At 34.8% G+C, this 26,073-nt stretch overlaps 1 protein-coding gene across 3 annotated transcripts in view; it reads right to left on the bottom strand.

The window, feature by feature from the left end:
* The window catches only part of Gpc5 (glypican 5), a 1,347,364-nt gene that overhangs the window by 1,045,361 nt on the left and 275,930 nt on the right, over positions 1-26,073 (bottom strand). For all 3 annotated transcript variants that reach the window (XM_047554610.1, XM_047554611.1, XM_047554613.1), the window contains exon 4: positions 3,251-3,384. In XM_047554610.1, coding sequence (XP_047410566.1) covers positions 3,251-3,384 — 134 coding nt within the window. The remainder of the gene's footprint in view (positions 1-3,250; positions 3,385-26,073) is intronic.

Genomic DNA, 26,073 nt, shown 5'->3' on the forward strand with positions numbered 1-26,073 from the left:
ACTCATTAAGTTTGTTCCCCTTAACTTTTCATACTACTTACACATAATGTCATGTGATGAACTTAATTTTGACTTAGACATTTAGAGTTCTAAAAATGATAGCTTGAGAACGTTCCAAATGCTAGGCATAGAGAAAATATTTTGCAAAAATGAAGACTGCACAAACAATAACTGAAAGAATTCATTGCTTGTAATCATCAAAGAGGCTGGAGGTGTAATTCAGAGGTAAAGTATTTGACTAGTATGTTCAAGGACCTAGTTTCAATCCTTAGTTTTCCCTGCCCACTGCCAAAATCGATGAGAGATATATTAGGTAAAAGTAAAATGATTATAGATCAACACATGAAAAAGGGGGAGAGGAGTAGCACCAGAAATAATAAAATATGTGAGTGATTATAAATAAATATTGACTACCTAAAAATTAAAACAAAACTAATGTCCTAAGTGTTGAGAAAACGTTGCTAGAAGTAAGGTATTTGTTGATGTAACAGCATAAAATGGGAGAAGAATAATGGAGTAAATCTGTTGTAAATTGCTTTATTGATGGTAAACGTTCTTATTGAAATAGCAAAAATTGAAAATGCATATTGTGATCCTGTGGTAACCATTAAGAGAATGATAAGTAATTAGAACCCTAAAAAGCTATGAGAGGATAAAAATAATAAATTTCAGTTTAATTCAAAGGAAAGTAAGAAAGAATGAATAAAGAGAAATGCTTAAAGAGAAGACAAAAAGCAAAATTGTAGTCTTAAGCAAAATTGTAGAATATTATATATGAGTACGAAAAATGGACTAAACATTGCAATTGTTAAACAAAGACTGATTAATCATCGCTTCATACTGTAGGCTCGTCAAAAAAGAAAGGAAGCTGGTCAAACTATTTATAAATCAATAGTGTTCATACTGGTTGGGGGATACACCACCCAAAAATATCAAAACATCAAAATATGGCTGGGGGAGACCAGAACATGCCACTCTAAACCATAACTCTTCAGTTATCAAATACCTCAAGCTGGATATTTTGAGAAACTGCTGACACAGGAGTAGCTTTTACAAAAGTCACCCTTTTATAAAAGAAATTTCCATATATAAAGGAAATTTTCATTAGTAAACAAGGAAAACTCTATTCACCATATATTTTCTCCCCTTCTGCTCTCATAACTTACTTCTACCACCTCCAAGAAAGCCCAGGCCACTATTCCTTTTGGTAGTTCTGGATGCTATCCATAGAAGCCTCAGATTTGAGTCTCACATATTTTGGGGACCTCCAATGCCTACCTACATAACTAAAATGGATTTTCTGGTTACTCTGTCTTATGTCAATTTAATTCACACTGCAGCCCAAGAACCTAGGAGGTAGAGGGAAGCAATTTTTCCTACTCCTACAGTTACATTAACATACATTGAAAAAAATTGTCGGAAGCCTTCCAGGCTATACAAATCAAACTCTTCCTAAAATGATTTATGGAAAGAAAAAGCCATAAAATGATATTTTTTAAGTTAGGATGCCATCATTCTAGCAATTTTAAACAACTAAGTCTGAGTAAACTATAACAATATAATTTTTAAAAACTACAACTGATTTATATATAATGCATTTTTAAATTTTATACAACATAAAATAGTTTTATCTTCATTTACACTGGCAAAGTCACAGTTGCATTTTATAATTTAAAATTTGGGGTACTACAAAACCTCTCTTAAACTATAGAAACTGATAAATTATTTTGTTCCATGTATTTCTTATAATAGTTTTGACTTGGTTTAAATTATAGAAAGTAGTTTCTGCTAGTGGTATTCTCATAAGAATTGCCCAGAGTAAATGAAAAAAAATGAATACCTAAGAAAAACTATCATGGATTTAACACTAATTTATAAAAAATAACTCAGGATATAGAAATGTTTTTAACTTCACTTTTTAATGATTTCCACAGAGTGATTTTGTTAATAATCTAGATGGTCATTTAGAAGTTCATTTCTTTTTGCTTACTTTTTATAATTTTAAACATTAAAATTTTAAACAGTGAGTCACAGTGAGAAATCCAAACAAGTCAATAACTGTACTTGTCCAATTCCATTTTATCTCTGTATGGTCACTATATCTAATACACACTAAGATGAAAAACAGTATTAGTATATGAAATGAAAAAAAAATAGTTGAAAAAAGTATCATCAGCATTCATGAATATTTTGACTTAGGGAACTATAATTAAAAAACAAAACACTTTTTAGTAAAGTGTGTGTGGTAATGTGTATTCAAGCACAAGCATATCTATATTTCTCAGATCCAGAAGGATAAGTTGAACATTCTTCTCAATTCCTGCCTTAGTATTCTAATCTATCTCTGAGTACTCCTTCCCTTATTTGTTTTATCTTCACTATTTTCTTCATTCCTCATCCTATTTCCTTTGTTTCTGTAAGCATCTATTATGTGTAAGTACTTTACTATATGCTACTCTTGAAAAATATTGTCAAAGATAAATTGACAATAGATTTAATTAGAGAGCTAATGGGATTTTATTTGCCATTTATGAATTGGAGCAGCTTCCATTCTGGAACCTAATACAGGAGCTTAGTCCAAAACAAAGGCCACCCCCATAATTTTTGTTGGCCTATTTGTATATAGTCAAGTACAGTCATGACAGTTTTCAGAGTTTTTCAGCTTAAGCACCAATTATCAAGCAAAGGAACACTAATGAAGACTTTAACTTGTGAGGTAATGATGGGCATAATGGTAGAAATGTGAGTTGTTCTGTACCAAAACATGACCATTTTCACCATTCCAGGTAAACTGTATGGACACTTCTTTTTATCCAACCAATTATAAGAGATGATAATGTTCAGTACTACTGAATTCAATAATACATCATTTAAATTTATTCTGTCCTACACTGTCCATTAGGGTCACCACTAGTCATATGTAGAATTTAGATTACAATTAAAATGAAAAACTTAATCCTCAGTCACACTATCCACATTTCAAATGCACAACGGTCATGTGTCTGAACCTAGCATATTATAATATAGAATAATTTCCATTAACACAGGAACTTTTATATTGGTCTCACAAGCTGAATCTATCTTCCAAATTAATGGGACAGGTGGAGCCACTGAATTTCAAAGTTAATGAATGCTGATCTTTTTTTCTTCCATACTGTATTTGGGTCTACTTAATGAACACATTCTATTCTGTTGTAAAATTAATGGCTTACTTTCATTTCTCTTTCTGGTTGTAAAACAAATGTCTTACTTTCTTCTGTTGGCAAGTGTCTCTTCACCATTCCTTGGAGAGATCTTCATTCCATGCTTCTCCTTGCTAGGATCAAAAGAACAAGGGGGGCTTTGTGTAGGTGTTCTTACTGGATGGCCACAAATCTTATTCACCTTTTAAAGAGAAGACATTAAAAGACAGTTAGAAACTAAGCTCCAGCTTTTCTGGGAATGTAATGTTTCACAGGGGCCAAAACGATGACATGTTCTTGCTTACAACCTCAATATTAACTTTTGTAATACATATATAATGTTGTCAGTTTTCAGAGGAATCAAATTATTTGCATAAAATGGCCACCATGATACGTGGTGCTACACACATTTATATGGGTTACAGTATGCATATGCAAATATGCAAAATCAGAGAACTAAATTAATAAACTGAACTGCTTTTCATTCAATGAAAATACATAATATTTATGTTTTATACTTATGAATATGAATAATCACATGCTTGTACTGATTTTAAGATAAGCTAATTTGCTACTGAATATGCCCTAATTTTTTAAATGAGTACTAAGGGTAAAAACAAATACCTTTGCAGTTTTCTTCTTAAGGTCTTTTTCAGAAATGACAGTATATTTAATATAAATATCTCATTTTATAATCATTCTATATCTTCTCCCTTAATCTGTTGTGATTTCCAGGGTGTTATTATAGTCTTTTGAAAAATTATCCAAGTGGAAAATTCATTGTTTTAAAAATTCTAATCTAGCAGAGATATTTGTATAATTTACATAATTACTACTGGAAAAAATAAGTAATTAATTTACCATGGAATGAATCAAAAAGATTCATATAACATATACTTGAAGAGTCAGAGCAGCATAACTGATAATGCATAAAATCATTGCCCTGGAACCAGGAAACTATTTCTTGTCAAATTTTTCCTTCCTTGATGCTAAGAGCTTAAAAACATGACAGAATCTCTGAATCTGATTATCTGATATGTAAAATGAAAGAGATCAATCTAAACTTGTCTAAAGTTCTCAATTTTTTAATTTTTCCATGTGATGTATGTTAAAAGAGTTATGAGCTCATTCATTTATTCCACCCATTTTTATTTTCTTCTAATATTTGCAAAGTACAAATATTAAATAATATGAAATAAAAGGTGAGTAATTAAATTTTCTTTTAGAGTTTAGAAGAAAAAGATATTCCCAATCATCAAAACCCAAGTTATATGTGTCAAAATTTTGAAGCTAGCAATGTGTTCTGGGTTAGAGGAAGAAGGGATCCTTCCAACTTGGAGGTGATGAAAGAGAAGGCACACCAGGAGACTACCCAAGGAAAGACCAGGAGCATCGGTTGGGCCTGGATATGTCAAAGTTTATTTTAATTCAACCAAATTATAAACGAGTATTTATTTCTTGTAGTACATTATGTTAAGTGCTAGAGATGCAAATATGAATAAGGTATGTACCCCCATACAGTTAAAACAGAGGTCACACATGCAAAAAAACTTCGTATCATTGCATGATAGCAGCTACAGAATTACATGAAAGTCAGTAACATTCTAACACTTACATAGAAAATAGGCACATTATGTATTTGAGATGCTCAGGGAAACACTTGCTGTTAAGAAGTCATGTCGAACAGCAAGTTAAAGGATAAACTAGGAGTTCTTAAGGTGGAAAAAAAACAGGGGTGAACATTTCAGAAAAGAGTAGAATGCAAACGTGTATGCAACAACTTAAGCTACACACCTAGAAAAAAGTACACTGTGCAAGAAAGTAGTCAAGCAAGAAGGAAGACTGGTGTGAAAGATCTGAAAATGCCATGATGTGAGTTGGATGCCAAGCTCAAGAACTTGCTTCAACAAACGAACTGCAACAAAGTTTGCAAGCAGGGAAATGAGAGCTGAAGACTGCCCCAGGAGAAAAATCATCAAGGCAGCAATGTGGAGGGTGAGGGCCAGGCCAGCAGAAGAATGCAAGGGCCCAAAGTGGCAGAAGGTGTAAAGAAAGAAGCAATTACCAGAGATGCAGAAGAGAGAAAGAGTAGCTCGAGGAGACTGATTTGGTAAATGAACAAAGAAAAAAGAGGAAAAAATCCTGATAGATGAAGATATAAGAATACATGGCATGGAGCATCTGTAATCACAGTGGCTCAGGAGGCTGAGGCAGGAGTATTCCAAGTTCAAAGCCAGCCTCAGCAACTTAGCAAGGCGCTAAGCAACTCAGTGAGACCCTGTCTCTAAATAAAATACAAAAAAATAGGACTGGGGAAGTGGCTCAGTGGTTGAGTGCCCCTGAGTTCAATCCCTGGTACCCTAAATAAATAAATAAATAAATAAATAAAAGACTATATAAGTTGAATCCAGAAAATGGTTAACACTTTCGTTTATGTGTTAAGACGGGGCCATGGAGATAATATTAAAAGGAAATATTTTTAAGGGTAGGCTGGAAACAGATGATTGACTACTAGGCTAAGATTTCTTTTCGTTTCTTTTCTTTTCTCTTATTAGAGCATTATAGTTATACACAATAGTTGGGTACATGCACAGAATTAGATTTCAGTTCCCATCTCCCCATTCTCCTTCTATGCCACTGATCTTCCTTGTGTTTCTCTATTTATTTTTGATTGATTCTTCCTACTTACACATAAAGATTTCTGTGTTAGACAAAGACACCTGCTGGTTGCTGAACAGAAAAGTGAAATACCAAGGCTGGTATTAACAAATGCATCTGGCATCTATAGAGGTCGAGGGGAAAAAAAATCTACTAAACTGTTTACAGACTCCTTGAGCATTCCCAAGGAAAGATATTTTAATTCTGAACTACACTAGTGACAGTCAAGTCCTATAGATAGAAGTAAAATCAACAAGCCTTGACAAATGACTTTAAGTGAGAACTAAGGGTAATGTAAAGGCCAATGTGTTAAAAGGCTCAAAGTGAATTTCCAACCCCTGAGGCTAAAAAACAGTGAGAGTAGAGTGTAAATACATTAGTAAGGTGCTAAACAGAGAGAGAATCTCCATTGTCAACAACTCCTAGTAACAAGAAGGAAGGGAGGATGATATAAGTTGATAGCGGAAATGCCAGAGTAAGACTGTTTGAAAGGACATTTTGGAGCAGAGAGAAAGGAAAACAGAATCTGGCATCATCGTCCAAATATGACTAACCACAGGGCCTGTGGCAAGTTATGGAACTTCTGTGAATCTCTGTTTTCTCATCTTTGAAACTCAAAAAAGCAAGATCCCTTAGCAGTCACTAGTTAAGAGAAATCTTCTCTCACCCTGCCCCTTCCAGGTTGGACCTAAAACTACATCTGTTATTCAGTGTTTCCTAGGTAAATTGATGGAAAGCTGTAAAGTACCAGCCTAACAAGATCTTTATTCTCATCACCACCTTTGCAGTTTTTGCCTAGAAATACAAAAGAAAACCAAACCGTGGACTCAAGATATCTTTGATTGTATCCGAAGATACAAGCATAAATAGCAGAGTCCAATAAATACAAATGAATTTCAAAGCCCTTATATTTGTTGACTTGCTATCAGGGAGTCTAGCTTCACACTTTATTGAAAGGGGATGGAAAACCATCTGTTTCCAGTACATTAGCCTGTCACCTTAGCTCCCCTGAGGTGAGCCAATTTGGGTGGCATATTTCAATATCAGTTCCTTCTTGCTATTGAAAAAACTCTCACACTTACATTGACAATTTTTCATCTTTGACTTATACTGCAATTTCCTCCTTATTCTCCTCCCTGGTCTCTACCATTCTCCCCTGCAATCAGTCTTAAGTGTCTTAAAAAAAATTGTTTTCCTCCCTAATGCTTATCAACTCCTGCTTCAAGTTCCATCTCTGACTTCCCACTGATTTTCAAGTTCCCATCTCACCTTGAAATGACTCTCTTAGTTGCTTCTAACCCATATCACTTCTCCCACTCCAAGTATTTGTTTCAACAACTCCTTGTCACTTAGCTGGCTGGCTTCCCCATTCTCAAAGTAATCTTGGCACCACACACAGAGTATAAACTTATCTTTCACAACTGTATCTGTTCACTAGGTTCAATGCAAATTGTCAAATACTCAAAGCTTTCTACTGATAATTCCAAAAAGTTTTCTAAGGACCAACTTTATTTTTTTATTTTTTATTTTTTTGTATCTCACTACTCTTATCTGCAGAGCCTAGGTATCTTTCACAATGGTATTTTAAAGCGTATATTATTAATAATATAATTTGAAAAGGAAAAGAAGTTTAGAGTATTATAAATTGAGAGTGAACAAGTACAGATGTGCTATGAATAATTATTAAGCAATTTGGTTCAGCAGCTGGGACAAAGGCACACTCCACAGCACCTTGCATATAAGGGCAACTGCTGATCCTTGTGCCACTCTTAGGGTGCTTGATGCTAACAGAGAAATAATCAACAGAAATTACATAAGGAAGGACTCTACATACACTTAAAGACAAAAATAATAAATGTAACAAGAAACAAGGTTGTGTTTGATCAAATGCTTGATGCTCCATTATATTTCAAATTTCTTCTAAACTATCTGGGGGAAATGGACTACTGGTATTTTTTACTGTATATACTACAATATAAAATACTACAGCATTTTTTACTGTTATAACAACAAATTTGATTTTGTTTTCCCATGTTTAATACCCTTATTATTTTTAGAAGCAATTTGTTAAGGATAAAAATCTGCTAACTTTCCCAGACAGAGATAAAATCCATGGCCTTACTTTTATTCAATAAAAATAAAGTTAGGAAAGAAGTAAGCTAGGCCAGATTTGGGGGTTAAAGAGGGACAGTGGTTAAGTGCCATGGATATTATATTTAGATTTCATTTTATAGTGTATGATAATATATTAAGGATTAATGAACAAAGAAATGGAATTATCAAAGCCTGGGTTAGAAAGATTTGACAGGGTCATGGCAGCCAACAAAGAGACCATTCCCATACATAAGAAAAAATGAGAATAAACTTGGGAAGAATCAGTGGAATAAGAGGAAGGGGAAGGAAAAGCTATTTAATGAGCATAATGAATGGGATTTGGCTTCTGGTTGGTTCCCTTTAAGAGTTAAGAAAGTAGAAGATAAAGTTCTTGGTAATTTTATACAAAGTGACCAGATCATTCTTTCTGGTTAGAGTCAATAATTGATAATACAGAAGTGAGAAAGTAGAACAAATCTAGTTTGGGGTATATCTGTTCCTTGGTATGGGTGGTTAATTCTCTTTTAGAACTATACTATTGAGGAAATTTCTAAAAGGCAGTTCTAAATGATAAATTAGAGATAAAAAACAAGTTAACGTACAGAATCATTTGCATAGAATCAATAAACTCATGAAAAGAGGTGAAATTACAAAATGTATGTAGAATGTAAAAAAAGTTCAGATGGAAAATCTTTCAGAGGCAGAAGGAGTTACAGAACACAGTAACATGCTTCCTCCCTGCAAAACAAAACAAACCCCCCCAAAAAATGGAGTAAAAGAAAGAGAATTAATTGTTTGTACCAATAAAAGTGAGAAAATGAGTGATTATATAACCATGCCCTAAAACTCTGAAAAAACAACCATCCAAATAATTCACATGATTCTTAGAAGTTCAAGGTACAAATAACTGCAGAATTCAAGTATGGAAAAGATTAAAAGAAATAACCATAATACCATTTTTTAAATTTGTTATCCACTGGAGAATTCTAAACTGGTGTAAAGTGACCAGTTTTTCGGGACAAGCAAATAAAGCAAGGTTAAAGTCAAACAAAGAAGGAAACACTCACTATCCCTGCTTTGCAAGGCTAGAGATGTATTTACTTTGCAGTTAGCTAAGTGTACAGAAAACCTGTTTTTAAAATGTTTACTTGGAAGCACAGTACACCTAGGCTTGGACTGTTGGCTTCTCTTTGTCTTCTTCATTTCCTTTTAATTTTCCAGAAGTTGCTTCTCCATAATTCTTTCTGCTAACTATCATTTTAGAGGTTCCCACTCTCACTTATAATTACATTTCACATTAGAAGAAGAAGGAAGAGGAAGGGAAGAGGGGGAGGACAGTGAGCAAAGAAGAATATTTTAATCATCTTCTTGGGCCCACGGTGAGCAGCATCTTCTTTCTGCACTGCTTTTGTATAGGTACAAATTAAACCACCAGAGGGAGCTTCCGCATTTCAATCCTATTCATCATCATTAATTTAATTTATGTATGGGTTCATTCAAAATCATTGAGTTCAGGACTCTTAAAGAAAAATCCAACTTAGAAGCGGAAGTGACATATGTTCATATGCATGAAATCATCATAGAAATCCATTCTTTAGGTAAAACTACCAGACTCATGCTACAAAGCCTTTGTGATCAAATGAGAAGTGGAGAATCCACCTTATAACTGCAGGCTGATTTGTCCTGTCTGCGCTGCCTTGTTCTCAGGAATAGATATGAAACTGACCAAGGGTTTCAATTATTTCCTCTTACTCTCATTCTCTCCCTTACTTCTTTCTTTCCCCTTCCTTCCTTAGTGTTCTTCCTTCCTATCTTCTTTCTTTCTCTTTCTTTTCTTCTTATATCCCTTAATTTCAGTTATAGGGACATAACAAGTTCTGAGGACACGTGGATTTTAGCTCTTGTTTAAAAACAGACTGCAATGCTGATCAATAAATTGGATACCCATTATTTGTAGGACTTTATTCTAAGAGGTGTGAATACAGCAAGGAACCTGCTCTCGAGGAGCTTATAGTCTACTGGGAAAAGCTGAAACTATACACTAAGTATAACACTAAGTAGATTGCTTTATGTCTTTATTAACACCATTCAGTTATTAGTCTATCACTGATAGCAGAATGGGGTGAAGTTAGCATGGATTACTTCAAGTAGGTAATCAAGAAAGTCCTCTTTAGAAGGTAGTATGTAAATTATGCTCTGAATGAAGTTAAAAGATAACAATGGGAGAACTGCAGGGAAAATCTTCATATGCACAGAGAATGCAATTTTTAAAAGTCTGCAAATACAAAGGAAGAAAGCCACTACAACTAAAAATACCATGGAGTACTGGGGAATGGGGGGATGAGGTTAAGACAGGTTGGCTAGATCATGTAGCTTCATATATGCTCTGTGGAGGGGAGACTGTGTGTTCCAAGTGGGCTCTGAAGTCAAAGGGTTTTGAGTATGGCAATCATATTTAATCTTTCAAAACATCACACTGGCTATTGTATGGAGAGAAGTGCGACTAAGGCGTAAAAAAGATATCGGGAAACAGCCCACATATGGAAGTTTTGAGTATATTTCAGGGAGAGGAGGACACTGACTTTGCTAGGGATGGTCATAAGCACTGAGATCAAGCTGGAAGGTATATTCTGAAAGTGGAGACAGCAGGACTTCTGAAGATAGAGACAGCAGGACCTGAACATAGCAAGTCAAGGAAACGGAATATTCCTTCCAGAAACTGACTTATAGTGTTTTCTTTCTGAAGCACTTAGACAAATTAAGGTGCCATTAAATAGGACAGAGAAGACTAAGGAAAGAGAAGATTTGGGGAGAAATTAAAACTTTCCAGAACATGTTTGACTTCCTACAAATATTCATCCAGGAGAAGCTGTCCAGGAGAATTTGTTATATGAACTGAAAACTTAAGGGAGAGGTCAGGCAAGATAGCTAAATGACTATCAGCATGTTGTCAGGATGAGAGGTCAAGGAGGAGATGGATTCCTGGGCACTCCAACATTTAGATTGAGAGACCAAGTGTGGAAAAGTCTAAGAAGAGGTTTGAGCAATGCCAGAAGGGGTTACCTCAAAAGACTAATAGTATTTTGTTTTGCTTTTTAGAGAAATGATTAAATATGCAAAAATCTACTGACAGTTTAAGTAAGATGAGAATTGAAATTAATCATTGGATCTCGTGAGGAAAAAGTCATTGGTGAGTAATGGAAAGTGCAGTTTTGATGGAGAGGAAGGACTGAAAGTCTGGTGGTCAGTGGGCTATTAAGAGAAAGAAACAAATAAGAAAGCAGAGCAAAGACTGACAAAACACACCATAATTCAAGCAATTTTATAGCAAAAGAAGGAAGGCATATTTATGGGGCTCCTAGAGAAGGCATGAAGACTAGTAAATTTCTGTTTTGTCTTCCAACAGAAGCTATTACAGCATGATTATGGGTTTCAGATAATTAATCCAAGATACTTCTATATCAAAAGAAGTGAGACAAAAATTTTCATAGCATGTAAGTGCCAGGGAAACATGCAGTTTAAACAAATAAGTTGAATTGGGATTTCTTTTCCTTCTGTGATTATCTATAGATTATTAGAATTGTGTCCCATGGATTGGAAGTCGTAGGTCATAGGATGTACACTCCATAGCAGACAAGGCAAAAAAATAAAAATGAAAATATGAAGAGAGATGAGACTAAGTGTATTGAACACTTCCTTAAGATAAATTTATAAGGAGATTAGATATATGTGAGAAGTCAGATGAACTTGTCAGAAATGATCATAATGTGAGATATTTGATTTACAGATTTCAGAGATAGTTCAATTATTTTTAATTGGTTTGTGAACATATAAGGATTAGAAATAGAGTGCTAGATATATAGGTTGGACTCACCATCTTAGCTAATCTGAACGTTTGGGATCCTGATAGTAAATTGATAGAACGGGTAAATTGTTTTAGTTTGCATTTATGTTGCTGTGATCAAAATGTCTGACAAGAACAGCTTAGAGGAAGAAGTTTATCTGGGGCTCACAGTTCCAGAAGTCTCAGTCCACAGATGGTCCACTCCATTGCTCTGGGCCCGAACTTAGGCGGTAAGTACGTCATGGCAGATGGGCCCAGCAGAGGAAAGCTGCTGGCTTGTGCCAGGGTCATGGAGCAGGAGAGAGGCAAAAAGTGTCACAGGAAAGATGCACCCTTCCAAGACAAACACCCAATGACCCACCTTCTCCATTCATACCTTACCTGCCCACAGTTACAACCAGTCATTCAAACAAGGATGGATTGATTATGTTACAGTTCGTTCTCACAGTCCTTAAATAAATTTACCTCTGCACACTCCTGCATCAACAGAGGTGCTTTTAGGGGATATCTCACATCCAAACCATAAGAGAAAATAAGATATTGGATTTGATCCTGGCAGTCAGGCCAATTGGTATGGACAGAGCTTAGGAGAAGATACACTATCTAACTTCAAGCAATTTGCTTGTAAAATTTGTCCATTACTTAATTCACAGTGCATCTGTGAGGATTCTGTTCAAAAACTTCTTAAAAAACACTCAAAGTTGTAGGTTTTACTTTTTAAACTGTGTGAAGGATCACTGACAATGGCAATAAAAACTAGAACGAGACCCAGAATGTATGTTGTCAAGTGCATAATTTCTTGTCTTCAAGAAGTTGGTAATATAGATAAGGAAGTAGGATTTCCAAGTATGACACAAATTTATAAATTCATAAAGTTGAATTCAGTACATTATATATAATGCTTCACTAGGGTATAAAAGAAATCCCAGATGAATATTGTAAGCATGTTACGTAGGAAACCCTGTAAAATCTCTGAACCAGTGACCCCAAAAAAGATTTTAGGCAAACCTTGAATCACTGTGGAAAGAAAAAAGAAAGGAATCTTACCTTGGAGGATTAGGGGTTAGAGATGGGATAAGATTCTGAACAGTGGATATCAGTTTGGTTATACTAAATTAAGGCTTGATTCAATTACATTTTTCAATTATGGACTGTGGGGGGGGGGCTACTATTTTCCTCAAGTGGTAACTGGTTTTTGTGACATTTTAAGTCAGACAGTACAAAATTCCACAAACTATACAGCTCTGTCATAAAGATAAGAGGGCCAGCCACCTGTGCAACATCATCATGAAGATGGTGAGAAACCACAGAGAAGGAAAGAAAAGCAACTTGTAATCAAATTTAAGAAGAGAGGAAATTAAAAGGCTAAGATACCTAAAATTGAAATTGACCATTTCATTTCTCAGGGAGAAATCCTCAATTGCAAAGGTAAATATTTCAAATAATAATAATTAGATATAAAGGAAAAGGAGAAGAAATCAATATGACCACATTTTCCCAAGTTTTTAAAAGCTGAAAGAGCATGAAGATGCTTTTGAAAAGGCAGCAAGAAGGCTGTCACCTCTGAGCAAGTGTCCTGCACTGGAACTTTTATCACTAAGAGTGGAGTTCCCTGGCTCTTCCCTGGACAAATTCAAGAGCTTCCTGCAGATTTTCTTCCTGTCACTGTCCAGCTCTGGCCCTCTCCAGGCTCCCAGATTAATCTTCCTAAAGCAGAGTTCTGATCATATTGCTTCTCTGATCCAAAGCCTTTAGTGATTCCTCCCAGGTGCTAATGAGTACAAAGCAAAGCATTCATGTCAATTTACAGCTCAACCTCCAAATTTCCCAGCACTCCACTTTAAACAGCCTACGTTTCTGCTAAATTGTGTTACTTATGGTCTCCAGAGTTACCCTGTACTTTTCCATCTCTGTCCTTTTCCTCTTTTTTGTCTGCCTAAATATTACCATCTTTCAAGGTTCAGTTAAAATATCACCTATGAAATTAAACTGCCCTTGATCTGTCAACTTGAGGTTATTTATCAATCTTACATTAGTTGTTCACATCCCCAATAGGATTTTTCTATAGTAGTGTGAGTACAGCAGAGGAAATATTTTCTTTGGTTGTATTTTTTCAGTTGTTCTCAGCTATAAACACTCCCCCCAACACACATAATACAAATTTACGCAAATGAATTGTTAGTTTTTCTTCTCAACTGCCTCATTTCTTGGAAATAGTCAAGTGACAATTCAGAGGACAATTTAAATTCTCTCTCCCCCTTCCAGTTCTCAAAGTATAATATTGTGACTTGCTATTTAAAATTTAAAATTTTAAACCAAGAACATTTAAAAATTTTCTGTCTTTATTAATCACCAAGAACATTTAAAGTTTTTCTGTCTTTATTCAATCTACTAACCTATAACTAACATTGCGTATGACGTTCATGTGTCATGAAATTGAAATTAAAAAGATAGTGAAAAGAGTCACTGCTGATTGGGAAAATAATGACAACATATTTAAAAGACAAATGTTTATTGTCCAGAGTATTAGAAAAACAAAGACAAATAACCTACTGAGAAAAATAAATGAACAGAGAATATGAATACATAAGTGACAAAAAAACATAAAGTAAACAAACATGAAAGCTGATTAAAATTAATGTTTGTGAATTTTAAAATATAATTTCATCCGCCCCAAAATTTTAAAGACTGACAGTATTAAATGTTGGCAAAGGTGTGTGGAAGCAGATGATCTGTTAGCAAGAGAATTTGTACTAATGGTCCTTGTGAATATTAAAACTCAGTTTATATGGGTAAGAAATTAAGTAAAATGGTTAGTGTAGAGCCAGAAAAATATCATTCCGACAAATATATTTATCTCAGCTGTGTTGACTCTCATCTCTCTTATGGGAAAAGACCACTTTCTAAGGTCAAGAGACTGTTGAGTTCTATTTTCACATTGCTTCACCTGGGAAAAATCTAATTCAACCAAATGCACATGCGTTTTTCAAAGGAAATCCATTCTCGACTATATTCCCAGAGCCCATGGTAACTTTAGAGTGACATATACTTTCCCTGATGTTGGGGACTAATTGAGGAGGATCACAGTTGCTGATACTCCAACTAAATTTGAAGCTACTTGGACAAAAGCCATGCTACATTGCCTTTTATTTCCCCAAAAGCAATTTGCCTGTGGACAATGCCCCTAAATAAAGCTTGGTTAGGAGAATTAACACTTCAGAAATCATGAAACATACATCTGAGCAGTACTTCCCAAAGTATTTTCAGCAAAATGTCCATAAGGTGTCCAGGCTCAAATGGATTTCTTGCTTAAATAGGTATTAGAAATATTTTATTTACTATAGTAGGCATTTAGGTAGCAAAATATTAGAGGTTTTGACGCATCATTTGCATGAGACAACCTTCCATATTTTCTCGGAGGTGGAAAACTGTACAGAGTTTCCCTCAAACTTAAGATCATACAGCACTTTTTTCAAGAACACCTACTAATCTAAAGAGAACACCAGTGAACTGCACAAAGTGGTTTTAAGACTTCCTCAGATGAGCCATGGCGATTCTGTGAGTCAGAATAGGTTTGTGGAATCTAAAGAACATTTAGGTTGTCCGAGGAGACAGTGCTCCTTCCATCCTGGGCGGCTCTGGTTGCCCTGGAACCCAGTAGTGGATGGAGACGTCCAAGATGTTGACATTTGCATTCCTTGGGCTGAGAACTGGAAGCTGGCAGGCATGGTGTAAGGACCACTCCCAGAACTATTTACAGCAATTATAAGAAACTCTATCATGATTTTCTTGACTTTTCATTATTTTTCTCTTGTCCTTAGTTCCAATAACCTAATTTGATAAATAGGATTTTGATAAATGCAGATACAATATTAATAATGCCAAAGTGTCTGTATAAAAATTTAAATGGAAATATTTTGTGCATTCATTAAAAGAATCATAGATTATCACAGTTGTCTTGCTGTGCTCTCAGGGGAGATATGAAATGTTAGTAATTTAAGTTTCAGCGAAAAACTCTAAATGACAAATTAAATCTAATTTAGTGCATTAAATCAAAAAGCTTCTACTGTTGAGTTTGAGGTCATTTCAGATCAACGACTATTGCTGGACACTTTAATGAGTAACAGGGATAAAGAGATTAAGAAGACCCACTGAATTCTCTGGAAAAAGCTCCCAGATTCACTGGTGAGGTGGACATGGTAGGAGAATATTCAACCCAACAAGGTTAAGTGGAGTGGGTGAAGGACTACATGTACTTTAATAAGAACTCACAAGCAAAGAGGGCAGGTCAGAGACCCTGATGAGACAGATGGATGAAAAGGAGCAGTATCCCCACACAGAAGACTTCTACACCATGCTGAGTTTGGATTCTTTATGTAGACATGAAGAAGGCCAAGATGGAGGCAACAGATCAAGTTGGAGTCAATTCTCATTTGCTCAGGTAATGCATGATAAAGGTCAATTTATTCAGTTGATCAACGATATTAATTGTAAAACTCATATGCCAGACTTAGACTGCAGAGATACAGTGAGAAGTACAAACAACAGTCCCTGCTCTCCTGGAACCTAAAATTCAATGCAAAATGTAAACAATAATGAATAGCTTCATGTTTGCAAAATTCTATGGAAGGTACAGTGCTATGAATATGTATTACTGTGAGTGTTTACATGCTACAATTATATATTACAAGGTTACCTATGCTTTGCTTCTAAAATCAAGGAAACTTCTTATAGCTATTTATATTTAAGATGAGACCAAAAGGAGGAGTAGCATTAGCATTAAAGTTTTCAGGAAGAAACACAAAAGGAAGTCTGTTTTAGACAGAGGAACGTGACTGAGATTCAAGAGAGAGAATGGCATTTCAGCTTGGTTAGTTCGAGGGGTCATTAGATGTGGGTAAGGTGGTCTAGGGTCCAGGTTGTGCAAAGCACTAAGGATCAGTATAAAGCTTTTAGATTTTATTCTATGGTCAAAAGGAGGCCATTGAAAGACTTAGGCATCATCTTTTTGGATTTGGAAAGACTATTCTGACTCTGTACAGAGAATACACTAGAAGTACTCAAGAGGTCATTAAAATATGAGTTAGCCTATTTAAGTTCCAATAGTGCAACTTCATGCCCAGTTGGGCATACACCAATGTCTAGATGTGCCTCCCACAGGGAAAACACTCAATTCATATCACTTGAATGCTTGCTTGAATGAATGAGAGACTCCTCCTATTAATTTATCTGACACCCAACATTTTCAATGATAAAAACAGTTTTCCAAGGTCTGAAAGTTTACCATCTGTGGGGGAAAACAAACCTTTTAATACACGAGGAATATTTTTTCTCTGAAGGACCTTGTAACATTAAAGTTAAAATGTTTCTGAAAACATACTTAATGTGTCATTGTGGATGACAAATGAAAAGACACATTGTTCCTCTAGAGCTCCCAAAGCCTCAAGAAAGTGTGCCAAAAAAGAACAAAAGAACAAACTAGAATTATTCACTGGAATGGACTGGTTTTCCAACTGTAAGAATCAATTTTCAAAATTATACACTGTAACTTTTTTATAACTATACTGTTTCATGTGTATTTTACTATAATCACAACTATGTTATTTTACAATATTTCTATCACCAACCCAAATACCCTTACTACATTAGCAGTCATTCCCCACTCCTCTGTGCCCCTCAGCCCTTGGGAACACTGAACTATTTTCTGTCTTAATGGATTTGCTATATGGACTTTACATTTTAATAGAATCATCTAATATGAGGTCTTTTCAGACTTACTTATTGCACATATGATGTGTTTTAAAATAATTAATTGGGGGACCATTGAACTGAGGAGGCTCCAGCCTTCTGTGGGTTTATATAAACAAACAGGAACCCAGCTCAGTACACCTCATCTCCTAGGAATAGAAACTTAATCTTACAAATCAGAAATGGCCAATTAACTTCTAAGACTATGCTTCCACTTTAACCAATCAAGTATTTCTTGTCTTATATCTGTGATGAAAACCTTATAAAAGTTTTCCCCTTGGGACCCTTTAGTGGAGACACCAATCCTTTGCAGTCGGGAGTTGACTGCTCAAATAAACTCTAAACTTCTACAGTGACCAGTTATGTTTTTACTCATGTTTCCACTATCATAATATTGTAAGCATGTATCAGTACTTCATCCCATATTATTGCCAATTGATTTCCATAGCATGAATGTAAAATATTCTATATACTTACTTATTATTCAAAGAACATTTGATCAGTTTCTATATTTGGCTTTTATAAAGAATGCTATGATGATCATCATATATACTTTCTGTAGACATATATATTATATTGTATATATATAGATATATATATATATATATCTGGCATAGATTTCTGAGTTACATGGTAATTCTAGATTTAACATTTTAAGAAAATGCTAAGCTGTTTTCCAAAGTGGCTGCATTATTTTGCCTTCCCTCCAAAAATCTACAAGTATACAGGTGCTGAAATTCTCTATAACCTCACCACATTGTTAGTATCTGTATTTTTCATTATACCCACCCTATGAAGTAAGATGTGGTATTTTCATTGTTTCATTGTGGTTTTGACTTGCATGTATCTATACTAATGATGTGGAACATCTTTTCATATGTTTATCGGCCAATTGCAGACCTTCTTTGAAGAATGTATATTTAAATAAACCCTTTGCCTATTGTTTGCCTTGATGAGTTGTAAGAATTGTCTAATTGTATTGATCATTGCCTCCATGTAAACATTAACTAATATATGATAGGAATGTCTTATTTCTGAACTTAAAGCAAATGCTTCCAGTAATTCCATTTCAATTTTGAAATTATATATTTTTTCAGTTTTCTACTATGCTTTATTCTTAATTTCTTTCCTCATGTGTGTGTGTGTGTGTGTGTGTGTTGTGCATGCACATGAGTAAACCCAGGGACTACACATGCTAAGCCTGCCCCTGCTTTACCACTGAGTGACACCTCCAGCCCTTATCTTCAATTTCTGTATTTATTTCTATGACATTTTAATTAATTTATTGCTACATGTAGGTTGTTTGTTATTTGGTGAATAACTAACTAGTTGATATTCTTTATGGGTTGTATTTTTTTATTATTATAAACTATACCTTTCATTTCTTATTTTCCATTTTTGTTTTTGCCATTTATTCATCCTTTGGGGACATACTCTAGGATTCTTGGTTGACATACAGGATCAACTGAGCCCATACATGACTTCAGGGTGAGAATATGACCCAAGGGTAGCTATCCGGAAAGCAGCAAAGGCTGCAGGAAGAGGCCTAGGCCCAAAGTCAGAGTGATGAGCTCGAGCAAGGAATATACTTAATATTTTTCTTTCCTTTTTTAGATATAAGAGAACTTCTAGTAATTAACTGGGGCCACACAGAGTCAAACATATGCAACCAACTGTTAAAAATCAAATAAATACCTTAGTTCTGCAAACCATCCTTCACTACAGAAACCTTACTGTTTGGAGAGAGTTCATGTAAGAAGTTGGTCACTCACCATCCAAATTTTTCAAACTTTTAAAAATGTTCCCAATTTCTCTTCTCTTTCTGCTTGCAAATCATATACATTTTCTTTTAAAATGTACAAACTCTTCCCCACTGTGGTATACTAATTATAGTATACAACACACACATATAATATGTAAGATGTAGAATTTTAGCCACATTGGTGTGATATTCTATTTATTGTGTAATCTATAAATGGGGGTCAGTTATTTAAAATTCCTCCAAAGATTAGCACAATTTGTTTTGAAATTTTGTTTGGTACTGTTCACATCACTTACATTAACCTTACATGATTTTAGCACAGGTAGGATGATAGTGATAAGTTTCTTACTTCATAGATGAAAAAACTAAAGGGTTAGAAGACAGCTGGCTTGTCTAAGCTTCAACATCTTATATGTGATAAAATTGAAAATGCCATGGATTTTAATTCTAGAGATCCCTTCATATGATGAACAACACCCAAGTAAGCTAGTAACTCTGAGATCCTCCACCTGCCAGCACTAAACTTTCAACATTTGGTAAATTGACATTAATAGACCACATGTGGAGTTTGGGCCATTAAAACTTCACTGAAAATCTAAAAATTAAGTTGCTAGTAAAGTTACTGGTTTTCCCCATAAGAATAGATGCTTAATGCACTAAAGCACGAGTTTCTAGAGAACTGCCTGTTTCTCCTGACCATCCTGAAAGATGCCTGCCAAACTCTGTCCACTTCTTCTTATACCTCATCTTGTGTAGGACATTCCTTAGCTCTTACATAAATTCTCAATTACCTCTTGCTATTATAACTCGGCAGTAGAGGATTACTGGCACAAATATGCCATCCAGGTAATCAGAAAACTTGCTTTGTATCCAGCCCAAGTTGATTCAGTCTCTGCTCTTCTATTGGCCTCAGCCTGTACCTTTATCTTACAACTATTTTACAAATATGGGGCTACTTATCATAAACTACGACATCAAGTGATTTTAAACATAATTTGAATAAAAGTCTACCATATTCCAATGATAATTCAAAAACAAACACTTATTAAAAAGTTGCAAAATTAGCACAAAAACGTACCATAGAACTTCACCAGATTTTAGCAATGGTAAATACATTATTATTTTTTTTATACTAAACTAGAGAGGATGAATCCTGTAATATAATGACTTATCTTGCTATCACTTGGGGACAGCTTGCCTGAGAAACAACCCATGTAGACAAAAGCTTCATTGAGAGGGAAAGAAAATCCTGATAACATTTATGAGAAAGGAGATAAAGTCAGACCTTCAGTTATCTGCACCTTTAGACTTTTAGTTACATGATAAATATGATTTAATAACTATACCCCTCCTGGGTAGATGGGCTGTTAAATGAATTTGAGTTTCCGTCTCTACCCAACAAAAATTCCCATCCACTACAAGCAATGTATTTTCACATGACTTTTTTTTCTCCATGTGTTAGGTCAAAGTATGGTTTTCAAAAAAGATAAAAAAAATATGACTCTAAAGCAAATAATAATGAGCAGGTGTGAAACATGTAAGTTCTTCATGAGGGAACAATTGAAACAATAAAGCAGCTAAGATATAAATACCAGAGATTTTCATAACAGTCTGTGAAAAAAAGAAACATTGAAATATTATTCTAATGTTAGATTTATATCATTACTATTTTTCAGGTACATAAAACAATACATTTTGTTTTTTTTCCTCAATCAGACAAAAATCTCACTTATGTGCAGACTCTAAAAAAGTGAAACCATAGAAACAGAACAGAACAGTGTTTTCTAGGGGTTGGGTTGTAGGGAAGGGAATGAGAAAATATTGTTCAAAGCATACATTTAGACAGGAAGAATAAGCTCTGGAGTTCTATTACATAGCATTGTGACCATGTTAATAATAATAGAGTACTCAAAAACTGATAAGAGAATAGACTGTAAAGGTTCTCATTACCAATATATAATATAATTGAGGTGATGGAAAACTTAGTTTGATATAACCACTTCACATAAGCATAAAAATAAATAATTCACCATCAAAAATAAGAAAATTTAAATGTCAAATTACACTATAAAAACACATCAAGTTTCATGCCATATCCTATTTAAAGAGAATTTACCCATAAAAGTAGCAGACAAAAAACTTACACTATTGGAATAAGAAGAGCTCTGTCAGTTCAGAGGAACCTTAATAACTTAACAAAAATAAATGCATACTTGACACAAAAATTGATAGAGAAAGATTCTAAGTGGTTATTTTACCTTTATCACTTTTAGAATGAAATGGGGATGCAAAGCCAAGAAAGAAGATGTCGGGGAAAGAGAAAAATAATAGGCTTCAAATACTTAAAATTTGGATGACCAAGATTTAGCCCCTCCCTTTAAACACTTGCCTGCTGGTATACTACAGGTGGCAGTTTAGAGTATAAACATTCAGAACTTTCCAACAACTGGCCTTGTCTACAAACATAGTGGATCATTGTTCTGAGAGAACTTCATCCAGATTCTTCTGCATATACCTGCAGCCATTCATGAGACAATTAGTAATTCTTCTCTTAGGAAATTAGTTAGATATAAAGAGTTATTAATGATTTTCAATATTGAATCGAATTCATGCCACAATCTTTTTCAGAAAGATGAAATTCCAATTTAATCTTACAACATTTTCAAGTTCTATAGTGTATTTATCCAAAAATTATTCAAGCCTGCTTTGTAATGTGTTCCTAAAGAATTTTAGACTAGCCTCATATGTGATATGTGGTTTTGACTGTTCTTCACCATTGTCAATCACTGGGGCAGCCATCCATGTTTAGCAGATTCAACTTGGCTGAGCCATGGGGTACAGAGGTCTGACTCTCAGGAACTGGCAGTCATGGGAGGACTGTTCCAGATAGCCCAGAAGTGACCCTGTGCAGAGTGGCTCACCCCTGAGGAGATGCTAATTCCTAAGAAAATGGCTTCCCTAGCTCCACCCCATCCTGTTCCTCACAGAAGAAGCCCCGCCTTGGTGTGACCCCTTTATCTGTGAGACTACAAATAAAGGTGAAGGTGGGGCTTCTAGATCTTGTTGGAAGCTAGATCTGGTATGGTCCTATCTGTCACACCCTTTCCATTTGAAAAGAATATTGGCTCTTGTGTTTATTGATTAGATAAGTTTATTAGTAATTAATTGATCACCAGCACTGTCATCTTCCAACAGAAGCTCTTTCCACCTATCCATGCAGGATGTGGTAAACCCCCACAGATCACCTCAACCTCAGAAGAGGCTGGCAAAAGGTAATTTGAATTTACCCATTACACCATCTTGTAAACCCATTGATTCACATGTGCTAGGGACAAATCTTCAAAAAGTAAAGGATTCATATCTAATCAGACATGGAATAAAAAAATAAATAAATCACCAACAGAGGCTGAAAACATTATAGAACCACCTCCACATACTTAATATTTTTGAATAGAAAATCATGGACAATAAAATTACTCTGACATATCTCTAATCAGAAAATCCTCATTCAATACAGGACAGAAATAAATTTGGTCTAGCATTGAAGAGAGAAATCACTAATTGTGGCCACATGCTTAAGATGGTCACTTATGGAGAACAAGTCCCTATGACTACTTAGTGGCCAGAACGTAGTGGGAGAAAACCCTGCAAGGTGATCTCTGGGTAGAATGGTGAATTGGAATGAATGACTTACCCATATTTGTAAGCTTACAGAGTTTTCTCTTTTTTTGGTCACCCCAACTTAATTGGATTTGTTTTGATCTATCTTCCCCTAAAAGCTTATATCCCTCCCCTTGGATTGATACTAATTTAATTCTTATACCTTTCCCTTTTCTTTTGTCTAGTTCCAGTCTTATTTCTCAGAAAGGCCAGCTCATCAGAGCACTTTAATAATTACAAATTCAAAATCAACCACCACATACATAAAAAAAAAAAACAGGTAAAGGGTAAAAATTATATCTTCAACATATTATGAAAATATTATCAATGGAGTTCTGCTCAACCACCCATGAACTTTTTCCATGAGGTAGCTGATGTGAAACCTTTGATCGCAATCTTCTACTTTGTGGAAGCTGTGTACAAATATCAAATATGTACATAAATGAGGGCTCCTAAAAATGTTGATTTATAAATAAGGACTTCTCAGCTTTTTTTGTTTGTGTGTGTGTGTGTGTGTGTGTGTGTGTATGTGGTGCTGGGGTCAGTTTTTATTTATCGTAAATCCTGGAGTACCCCAGAGATTCTACTTACTTGTTCATTTGATCTCCTACCTCTTTATGTATGTTTGTGTGTGTGTGTATGTGTGTGTGTGTGTGTGTGTGTATTCCAATCTATGTCATAGCCAAAAGAACACACTACATACTACATATCCAATGTGAATTTCAAAATAACTGCAGCCATGCTTAAATTAAATGCTCGTCTAAAATGCAAGGAACTAATACTAGTACTGACTTATTTCTCCCTAAGAATAAAGATGTCCTTTCTTCAACCCAGGGATCCTTGCACTTCTTCCTGTGGCCTCACAGTAGAAGCTGTAAAGTTCTTAAAATTATATGTGATATTTTGCATATGTTTGTGTATAAGTGTGCATCATTGCACTAGGTAGAATGAATTTGTGATTGAGAAATGGGCTTTATGAGTGAGAAAACGTCATGGCCCACAAATACATGTATGCTCTGCCACCTCTTCATTACTTCAAAAGTCCCACACTGTACTATTTTGACTGTCTCTAAGGAAATTTAACTTTTTTAAGTTCAAGTAGGATATTTATTATAGTATATTACATCTAAAATAATCAATTTAAACTACCTAAAACTGCAATGGCATTACATTTAATTGGGCTGTTTTGGAAACTGAAATTTGACTATTTTTCTCCAACATTATTTGTTTCCTCAGCAAACTTTTTGAAAAATCCCCAGACAGAGATATTTTAGGAAAGTGTATATACTACATTATAGAAAGTGGAAAAAAATTTATGCTTTGCCCTAATTAATCTAGAGTACATTTTATTTTTTTTCTTACATTTTTAAATAAAAACACAAAAATATTTACTATACTTTTTGTAGATTTAGATAAATGTATACACAGGGGAAATGATGAGATATTCAAGTTTTAACAGCTAATTAAAATCCATTAGTGGCACAATTCACCTTCACTCAAGTTTATAAGACTGATGATTTGTATTGAATCCTATACTGATTCTAAAGTAATCTGGATGCAACCAGTTGAATGTCTACTAATACTGCCTAGGTAAAAGAGGTGAAAAATAAATTTTACAGAAATAAACAGAGCTAGATATTTCTTTTGGAAATTATGCTTTATCCTACTGCAGACTTTCTGAACTTATACAGAGTTAATATTCAGTAGAGCTTCCTCATAACAGCTGTTTCACTTAGAACATGTTGAAACACTGAAATTAATACCAATTCTGTGTTCCTGTGCCTTTGATAAGTAAATTTGCTAAATTGTAATAAATACCATGTTAAGCTTAATTAATAACAAAATTTCAAAAATACTTTATAAATTATAAATGATTACCAAGAGGATGATCTGTGTGTAAAAGTTGTATATTTTGAATACTCCAGTTTTTATCATTCAGGAAAAATCTTTACAATTATTTGCTAATAATCACCTAATCATTCAATAATACGAGTATTTTTGAGCTCTATATCATTGATATTCCTTTCAAGCTCTGTACTACTAAAAAGGAATATTTGCTTTTAGAGCATTTAAAATACCAAAAAAAATCAATAAAGCATTTACAGAGAATAATATAATAATTATTAATATGATATAAATATCATTCATGAGACACTAATCTGAACATGAAAGCTCATTTTATTCTCACAAGAACTCTTTAATGTAAGTGTTCTTATTGCCATAGTTAACCAAAAGGGAAAGCAAAGAAATTAAATACTGAAATATCCAAACCAACAGCTAGTAAGTAGTACAGAGAGAGGTGAAATCCAGCCTGACACTATAACCTATTTTTAAAAAACTGTATTTGTTCTAATTAGTTATACATGACAGCAGAATGCATTTCAATTCATTTTACACAAATGGAGCACAATTATTCACTTCTCTGGTTGTATATGAATGTGAGTCCATACCATTTGTGTAATCCTACAAGTACCTAGATTAATGATGTCAATCTCATTCACCATCTTTCCCACTCCCCTGCCCCCTTACCTCCCCTCACTCCCCTCTACCCAATCCAAAGTTCCTCCATTCATTCCCCCCATCAATTATGGATCAGCATCCACATATCAGATAACACATTTGGCCTTTGGTTTTGGGGAATTGACTTATTTCACTTAGTATGATATCCTCCAACTCCATTCATTTACCTGAAAGTGCCATAATTTTATTCTCCTTTAAGGCTGAGTAATATTCCATTGGGCATATATGCCACAGTTTATTGGTCCATTTGTCTATTGAAGGGCATCTAGTTTGGTTCCATAGCTTAGCTATCGTGAATTGATCTGCTCTAAACATGGATGTGTACAGCCTGTATTTTTAGTCCCTACTCTTATCTGACTTTGTTTTTGTTATGGTTCAAATACAAGGTATCCCCCCAAAATTTTTGTGTTAATGCAGGAATGTTTGGAGGGGAAAAACTGGATTATGAGAGCTGTAACTGATCATTGTATCCTTCTTTGAATGGACTGGGTGGAAGAGTAGGCAGGTGAGGCGTGGCTGGAGGATCTGGGTCACTGGTGGCCTGATCTGGAACACTGCCTCTTCCCTGAGGCCCCTTCCTCTTTCTCTCTTCCTCCCCCACCTCT

This window comes from Sciurus carolinensis, chromosome 5 (genome assembly GCF_902686445.1).
Source record: "Sciurus carolinensis chromosome 5, mSciCar1.2, whole genome shotgun sequence".
Classification (NCBI taxonomy): domain Eukaryota; kingdom Metazoa; phylum Chordata; class Mammalia; order Rodentia; family Sciuridae; genus Sciurus; species Sciurus carolinensis.